Source organism: Monopterus albus, unplaced genomic scaffold, assembly GCF_001952655.1.
Source record: "Monopterus albus unplaced genomic scaffold, M_albus_1.0 scaffold37.1, whole genome shotgun sequence".
Lineage (NCBI taxonomy): Eukaryota > Metazoa > Chordata > Actinopteri > Synbranchiformes > Synbranchidae > Monopterus > Monopterus albus.
The window spans coordinates 1,864,972-1,873,742 of NW_018127917.1; the positions used below are offsets into that span (position 1 = coordinate 1,864,972).

The window sequence follows — 8,771 nt, forward strand, 5'->3', positions numbered from 1 at the left end:
CCATCTGTGAGCCTCTCACCGTTGGGAGCCAGCCCCTCCAGAGTTGACGCTGTCAGCCTCATTGGTAGCGGCGGAGGCCAGGGACAGACTGGAGCCTGACTGGGCGTTGCTCAGGTTGTCAACTATAACAAACAGATTAAACTATTTACAACATTTTGTTACAAAGTTACACTGCTGATTTAGAAGCAACTACTAGCTATGCAGTAAAGACTATATAGAGGACTTAGCCATCACAAGAGAATAAATGCTATTCCATTGCAGTTGGGTTTAATATGGACATGGTTTTAAATTATGTTTAATGAGACCCACAGGATGAAGTGGCACCATGCTGAGGCACGTTAATAAAAATGGAGCTCCAGTTAAATGTCAACTAGTGATGTAACAATCTTACGTGTGGAAGAGCACTTGGAGAAATTTTCAATGGAGGATTCCTCTCTGAAGACGGTCTTGGGTCTGTGTTTCTGCTTCAGCTTGGGGTTTTTGGGCTTCACGAGACCTTGCTCCTCAATCATCTCCTGCTGCTTTCTCCGCAGATACTCCTGCTTTATCAGCTCCCGCCGTGTCTTCTCCTCTTCTTTACGCAGGCGCTCCTCCTCAGCCTTCCGTCTGGTATTGAAATCAAACACCTGATTGTTGGCATCTTTTTTTGTTAGAATAACATCTAAATCCTATGATAACGTTAGTAAAATTTGTCACCTGGCTTCATCTCGCTTGAGCTCAGATTCTGCTTCTAGTTGCTGTTTACGGAGTCGAGCTTCCTCAGCTTTCTTCTGCTGCTTCAGCAAGAATGCTGCTCGCTTCTTAGCAAGCTCATCCTCTGCCTTCTGCTCATCCTAGAACATGAAACAGCATCATTTGAATAGTGAAGCATTTAACTGTGATGCAAGTAAAGTGCTGAAATTAACAGGACAGTTATCAGTGGCTTAAATTATTTTTTGTGTGGAGCTGAGAAATATTTTGAATATTTGTGTATTAAATGTTTATGATGAAAAATGGCAAGGATGCCATTACTAGACCCTGAACCACTGCAATTATTTTTGAATTATTGCTGTAAAAACTAAATCAATATATTAAAAATGTATAACTCTTTCCACTTTTATCCAGAGGCATTACCTTGAAGAAGAAGCCCATGACTGACTTCTGCTCTCCATCACCTCCCTCTGTCGCTTGGTCCTCAGCAGCCTCCTCCTCCTCAGGAGCTTTCAGGTCTGACAGATCAACTTCAATCAGGTGGGCTTTGTTAAGCTGCACCTCCTCTGATGGTAGAGTCTCCTTCCCAGAACCATCTGAAGAATTGAGCTCAGACTCTCTCAGCGTGCTGGACAGGCACTCACCAAAGGACACTTCTGAAGCAGCCACTGCCGACAGGTCCACTCGGGTGGGCAGGCGCACGTTCGCCTCATCGTGTAGCCGGAAGGCAGCGCTCTGAACATGGCCAGAGCCCGGCCTGTTGATTGTCTCTGCTGCTGTGGGGTTTCTGGGGCTGTCTGGCTGCTCAGTCCTGGGGGACCTGCCCCCAGCTAACAGCCTTGGGTGTGGTACTGTCTCTGACCCACTGTGGGTGGGGGTGAGGGTCCTAGAGGCCTGCCGGCTCTGCTCCTTGGCTACCTTTAGCTCTGATGGTTTGGACCTGGAAGTCCGGCCAGAGCTCAGCTTGGGGGGTTTTCTGGTAGGGGCGGTCCCAGTGCCAGAAACATGCTCCACAAAGTGAAAGCTTGCCCCCACCTTCGAGTCACCATTTTTGTCACTGGTGAGAGGAGGATGTGGAGCTGCACTAGGAGGGGACTGTACATTCTGTTTCATCAACATCTCCTGTTGCAGTGACAGCTGCATCATCTGCTGCTGGATGCTGCCGATGGCTTCATTCAGCAGTTCGATGGAGCGACTGCACTCATTCAGGTCCAAGTCTTCATCTAGATAGAAGCTTCCATTGTTCCCTTTCTTGTCTGCATCTAAGGCACCTGGCGGGGTGATTCCCTCCACCTCTTTGGTCCCCCTCAGGGCATCAACACACATATCATCTTTACTTGATGGTCCTTTCTCCCCATTGAGCTCGTCTTTAGAGAGGTCAGCTTTAAGTGGGTTGGGTAATGTGTCGCTCTTGCCTCCCCCTTTCTTTACAATGTGCAGGAAGGCTGCCTTTCCCAGCTTCTGCCTCTGCCTCGCTGACAGCACTTCCATCTTCTTCTTCTGGTGCTCAATGGCACGTCGCTTCTCCTCAAGCTGCATACGGAGCTGGACAAGTTCAGAAGCCAGTACATTAGCACCACCACATCCTCCCAAAGGTGAGGAGGGGCTCTGGTCTCTTTTAAGCTTCCAGGAGGAAGCCAGGGGGCCACTGCTCTCTGATCCATCTGGAGTGGTCCTTTGGGAGCTGGAAGCACTGGTGCATAGGTCATGGTTGCTGCCGAAACGCTGCTTCTGGGCTTTGCGCTCTGCGAAGGAGGTCATACGCACACTGCCACTGGCCATGCTGCTGGCCTGGGAGTGAGCGCTGAGACATGGGCTAGAACGACCACTGCCACCATTCAGATCTTTGTCCACATGCTCTTTCACATTCAAGTCTTCTTGTAGTTTGGCTGATTCTTCTTCTTCATCTTCCTCATTGAAGGCTTTCCTGGGTCGGTTGGGGTCTTTAGTGGTAACAGCTTCGTCCAAATCCTCTTCCTCCTCATCCAGGTCTTCCAGCCCAGCGTCCAAGCCCTGGCCAGACTTTGGTTCTTCAGAGCCTAAATGCAGGTAGAAACCTTCGGCTGGTTCTTTGGACGAGGAGTCCACACTGCTAGGCACAACAGGCCTGAAATCAGTCTGACCCTGGGGAGGGACATCGGCCAGATCTGCCTCCTCACCTGGAGGGATAAAGGTTTGTCTCAGATTGCAAGGAGCTTTCCTACGAATAGCTGATGTAGATCCATCCCCATGGCGTAAAGAGCCCCTTCCTGAGGACCGAGGCCCCTCACCACTCTCCTCCTCCTTGTTTAGGCATATAGACTTTTCTTTAGCTGTTTTGAGTATGGCAGGCATCAGTGGTTCAAGGTAAAAGCTATCTGATGCAGGGCTGGACTCAGTGGTAGGTTTGGATCCCACTTTGGCAGTCGCTTGTGTCCCATCAGCCCGTTTTGCGATGACAGGACTATCAGTCCTGGCAACCGTCCCTGGAGTTTCTTCTTCATCCTCAATGTTGGCATTGCCCAGCAGGCTGTGGCCGTTGACTCTGCGCATTGCAGCCTGTGAGGGCTGGTGGACAGACGTCTGGTGTTTGGGTGTAACATTAATGACATTAGATGCCAGGCTGTCCTTACTTATGGAGCGAGCCAAACTCACACTGTCACCAGAGGCCATGTCTGCATCACTATCTGTGGCTGAATGCAACATGTAGGGGCCCAGTGTGGATATAGGTCTGCAGAGAGAGCGCATGGGCAAGGTCAGTATAATAAACAGGTTGCACTATACAGAACTCATTTACATTTCACATTTGCACATCTGGGCCTTACTTACACCCACATTATCTCATCATCATTCTAACTATATACTTATAAAATCTTTCCCATGCCAGGTTTAGTGCAGAACAGCACATATGGAAAAACATTTTGTATCATAGAGCACTTAAAAAAAAAAAACTAAACTAAACTCTCATACCTTTAGAGAAAATTATATATTAAAATTTATATGCCTACAAAGGGAAATGGAGCGGGGCTGTACTCTAAGCATATTTATAAATTAGTCACCATAAAGATCCTATCCTTAAAGCAATGTTTCTCACCTAACTATCTGGAGAACAACACATGTAAAATAAAAAGCTCAGAACTTGTTACATGAACACAAACATTTGTTTTGGCACTTTGAAGGTACCTTTGCCTTTTGTCGGGCCATGCAACAACAGAGCCTTGGGGTTGTCTGTCCATCTGGCTCAGGGAGTTTGAACGGTTTCTCAAATCTAACCAGAAACACATAAGCAGTCAACAGGTATGGAACAGACTCCTGGTAGCAAGTTCAAAATTAACCTGTGTCTTTTTCTGGCATATATAAAGGATCTAAAGATGTGTGTATTTGGAAAAGTGGCTCCACTGTTTTCCTTACCCGCACCATCCTCTCCTCGTAGGATGACCCAAAGTCGCACCCAAGACATCTGATTGCCAAACAAATCCACATACCCACAGTGAAAGCCAGGTATTTTAACATATAACAGACAAGAACATATCAAGACAAAAACCCAAATGACAGTTTGTCACTCAGTCTTCCCTTTCAGTTTCCCAAACAATCACTAACAAGCACACAGACAAAGAGAAAATGCTAAGAAAACAGCTTTACTCTGTTATTATTCACTTTGGTGAAAAAGAACACAAACAGGTTAAAGATGATGAGCACATGAAAATTTAAGTCAGACACCACTGCATATCTACCCATCCTTGTAGGAATACTGTTAGTTGACAGGATCATGATGAGGTGGAATGAAAAGGAAAGTGAGAAAGACTTACAGGGGGTCAGAGTCTTCAGGATGCAGGAAGTACCTGTTACAGACTTCAGGGCTGCTCTGGTTATCGGAGACACCAGGGTTGGCCAGGAAGCTGCGCTTAGTGGCGTTAGAGATGGGCACTGAGGGACGGGCACTCTTGGGCTGAGCTATGGCTCGAGCTAAGGAAAGGAGGACAGAGGTGCTGATCATTAAAATGCAAGAACTGACTGAGGTTTACTATCTCCAGAAAAGTTCAACCTGCCATGATTTACTTCTAATTGTGACCCAATAATAATAATGCTAAAACCTGCTAAGCAATCAGTCTTTCACTAATGTGCCATCTTGTCAGTGTAGTATCACACTGTGATACTCACCATCTTTGAACTCCTGGATATCTCTGGGCTGGACAAACTCTGGCTTGACAGTCTCAAACCACCAGAAGAGTTCAGCAATGAACACCATCACATTGTGCTACACAGAGGGCACAACAAACTCATTAACAAGACTTGAATGCAGACTAAATCATAAAACATCATGGTCCCCCACCCCTAATACAAAGGGTTTTTAAAAAAAAATCTTAAGCAGGTAAAATAGTGACAGCAGCCGTGTCTGTCGCTGCCTAACATTGGTTGGCTTCTTGTACTACCAGGGTTCTTATGTTAATGAAACCAGCATGTCACTTATTGTACCTTGAGCACGAGCGGTGCGTAGAGAAGGTCCTCTGTCGTCAGATAGAAACTTTTATTCAGATACTCGTTGGCGAACTCTCTAAGCAGCTGGATGTTGTATAGGCTATCAGCAATGGAAGGAACTTCTTTCAGGCAAATATCTGATGAGACAGGCAAAGCCCAGGTCAGATCAGGACACCACTCAATGACCTTATGGTTATAAATGTCACACTGACTGGACTGGGACAGTATGCCAAGTGCCAAAAATAGTATCACACATGGATATTGACTTTACTATATTTGCTAATTAAGTTTGATACTTATTATGGAAAAAGTCTTTGAGGGCAAGTTATGTATCTATTGAATGAGGGCGTGTGTGTGTCTCAAGTGCATGCATGTAACCACAGCATACCCTCCAGCTTCACAAGGTCTGGACAGTAGTAATGGACCACAGCGAGCAGTGCAGCTCCATCACAAACATCCCTCATCAGGTCTTCTAGCATCGGGAAGAAGGGCAGCTGTCGGCCTGAAGCGTGTTCCCGACGATATCGCACCTACCCAGCAGAGGGAGAGGATAAGGGTTTATGAGAAGAAAGGCCACAACAGCAGCACACACTACCATGGTACTACTAACAAGTAACATACTGCAAAACATCCTAGTGACTGGTGTCAAGAGTACAAATCTCGTGTATAGAGATTCACATCTGAACTAGTCAAAGCATCTATTATCCACAGATGTTTCCAGGCCAGTTAAAGCTCTAGCCAATCAGATCAAGGTTCTCCCCAGGACTTTCAAAACAAAAGGTATTTGGTTTTATTAATACAAGTTTAGCATTATGTTTAATGGATTATTCATGATGCTACTGTGGAATGTAAAGGTTCAGTGGCACCATAATCACAGTTTAGGGAGAACCTTGAAGACCTGGTTAACTGTGATTAGATGGAGGTGGAGGTGTTTGAGCAGTGATATGAATAACACAGACTGGATGGTGAGCCTTCACCCAGCTTTAATGGGAAGGCAGCCAGCACTGGATCCCAGTCAGCCCAGGCAACACGAGTCACCTGACTGGGACAAAAAGTGGGGTAATCACCGGCCTACTTATGGAAACTCACTTACCCCAGATGCATTAGTTTTGGATATATACGGCAAACAGCAGGTAAAGATGGGTATTTTCTGTTGTTTTTTAGTGTGCATGATTTATTGATACAAGTGAACAAGTACAAATTTACCAAATACAGACAAAAAAAAAAAAAGACAATATCACCGTTATACATGTGTGTAAACCTCAGAAGTTTCAAAGGAAGCTCACTCACAGACCTACATATGACATAAATATAGGCCACAATGGGTGCCAAAGCACACTATACTGACTGGTACTGCTGCTTGTATCGCCAAATGCTTGTGAGCTACTTGCAGATATTCACGTTACACTGAAAATATTGCTCCCTGATCAACCTGACTCTGTGGGACCAATAAAAGTATGCAGATCAAGCAAACCATGCACTGGTATGGAAAATGTGTAAGATCTTTGCATGACATGATAGAGAAGTAGGAATTATTCCAATAAACATCCTAATTAAAAGTACAGTATAACAAAATCTAATGCAACAGTACTATATACATCCTCAGCAAGAAAAAGGGAAAATTAACACCCTGGTAGAATTCTGGCGAAACTATGCACTAACTAAACAGACCGCACACAGCCGGGCAGCAAACCAAAGACACTTATCTAAATAACATACAACATTCACAGCTTTTGCACTTCAATACACCTATTTGGAAGATATTTCACAAACTACACCTACTGTATTAAGGCAGATTTTGTCACAAGTCTCAAGTGAAACTAACAACTCAACAATAAGCTGTACTGCAAGATGAGTTCTACATACAGTGAGTGAGTTGTTCCCTGACTAGAAGGCAACAGTGCTCTGCTTTGGAGAGCTCCTCTGGCTCCAGCATGCAGTGGGCCAGCTTGTGCATGGCATCAGGCTGACACACAAGCACACACACGGAGCAGATACTGTCAGAGGAAGCCGTGGGTACAGAGGAAACAGTGTGTGAGAGCAGAGGAGAGAGGCCAGAAGGGGCATGACAAAGCAGATCAGTGGCCAGGAATGGGACTGCAAAGCAAAGGAGAGTTGTAGGCATGATTTTGCTTTAATTCTCACTGGGCAAGCAAATAACACAAACACACAGAAAAAAGAAAATCCACATGGCCTACTTGATCTTGAAATGAGATAGAACACATTGTGCAGCTAAAGGAAAATCTGTTCAAAATGTCACAAAGGTCAGAATAACCTTACATCTGTGTGGCATATTTGCTACTAGAAGAAAAAAAAAGAAAACCAATAACTGTCAGATTCCTCCCCCTTGCTGTCACAGTGGCTACAAGCAGCAGAGAATGAGCTTGAATGAGCCATGGTGGAGTATGCGCGCACATCAACACAGAACTATGCGTGCAAAGGGGAGAGGAGGAAGAAAATGGGGTTATGGAGGGGACTGGCATCCAACTTACAGGGACTAGCTTCCAATACCATTTGGAGGGAGACTATCCAGTTTGCAGGGATAAAAGAGGGGAGGGAGGGGAAGATGAGGAACAGGAGTAGAAACATTAACAGGTCAGCGGACACAGAGAAAAGGATTGGATCTGCTTCTGGTTTAAACAGACAAAGAGCAGGCTCAGGACAACACCAAAAATGCCTTTAGGAAGAAACTTTTATTATAAAAACTAAGGATTCTGCTGCAGTTGGATAAAAACCCACCTGGTTGAAGACTTTGTTAGGAAAATGTTTCTAATAAAGCAGGTCCCCCAAAAAATGAAGCTACTGGCAGAAAGGTGCTGGTCATTTTGGTTATATTAGGTTTTTGGATTTCTCTCCTGTTTAAAAAAATAAATAAATAAAAATAAAAAAGCAGCTGGAGCGGCATTACCTTTTGATGGCTGGGGGACTCCAGTGGGTGGTGCTTGGCCTTATGCTCCTTCTCCATAATCTCCCTCATCTTCATGTTCACCTGCAGAAAAAGGACATGTTCAGTATAGGAATGCAAAATTTGAGAAACTCTTAATTGATTTTTTTTAGCAATATTGTTTTAAGATATGGTTTTCCCCCCAACTTTTCTTCTGTATTGTTCACTGCAAACAAGCTTTACTATAAGTGACAATAAGAAGACCAACCTGACATCCAAATAACTGACAGATAGGTTTATTGCTGTTCAAATTCCTTTGTATGAAGCTGTTTTTCCACTTTTCACTTTCCTCTCTATAACTAGTTATTTGGCTATAGGCTGGAGAGTGCAACATTCACACTATACAGCAGTAAATACAGAACAGGAATTGATTTGATTTGATTTTGATTTGATTTATTCTTTTAAGCAAGTAAAGACAGTTGATATGTCAACACACATAATTTTACACATATCCAACAAATGCTAATCCAATATCAATTTGCTTATACCTAGAACATGCTTGAATGGAGTAGGAAGAAGTCAGACTTATCCAGTCCTACCCCATGACATCATCTTACCATCATTGGTTTGCAAGCAGTATCTCTACATAAATAATTATCTTTTACACCACACAAGTAATATACTAAAGAATTATTACAAAGTGTTAACATTCATACACCACACCCACAATGTTCCATCT

The 8,771-nt window shown here is 44.3% G+C and overlaps 1 protein-coding gene across 1 annotated transcript in view; it reads right to left on the reverse strand.

The window, feature by feature from the left end:
* Positions 1–8,771, reverse strand: part of camsap1b (calmodulin regulated spectrin-associated protein 1b) — a 24,516-nt gene that overhangs the window by 3,393 nt on the left and 12,352 nt on the right. Inside the window, exons 5-16 of the mRNA XM_020598265.1 lie at positions 8,057–8,137; positions 7,037–7,114; positions 5,537–5,678; positions 5,146–5,285; positions 4,831–4,927; positions 4,478–4,635; positions 4,081–4,129; positions 3,853–3,937; positions 1,114–3,400; positions 697–833; positions 392–606; positions 20–122 (exon numbers count right to left, since the gene is read on the reverse strand). Coding sequence (XP_020453921.1) covers positions 20–122; positions 392–606; positions 697–833; positions 1,114–3,400; positions 3,853–3,937; positions 4,081–4,129; positions 4,478–4,635; positions 4,831–4,927; positions 5,146–5,285; positions 5,537–5,678; positions 7,037–7,114; positions 8,057–8,137 — 3,572 coding nt within the window. The remainder of the gene's footprint in view (positions 1–19; positions 123–391; positions 607–696; positions 834–1,113; positions 3,401–3,852; positions 3,938–4,080; positions 4,130–4,477; positions 4,636–4,830; positions 4,928–5,145; positions 5,286–5,536; positions 5,679–7,036; positions 7,115–8,056; positions 8,138–8,771) is intronic.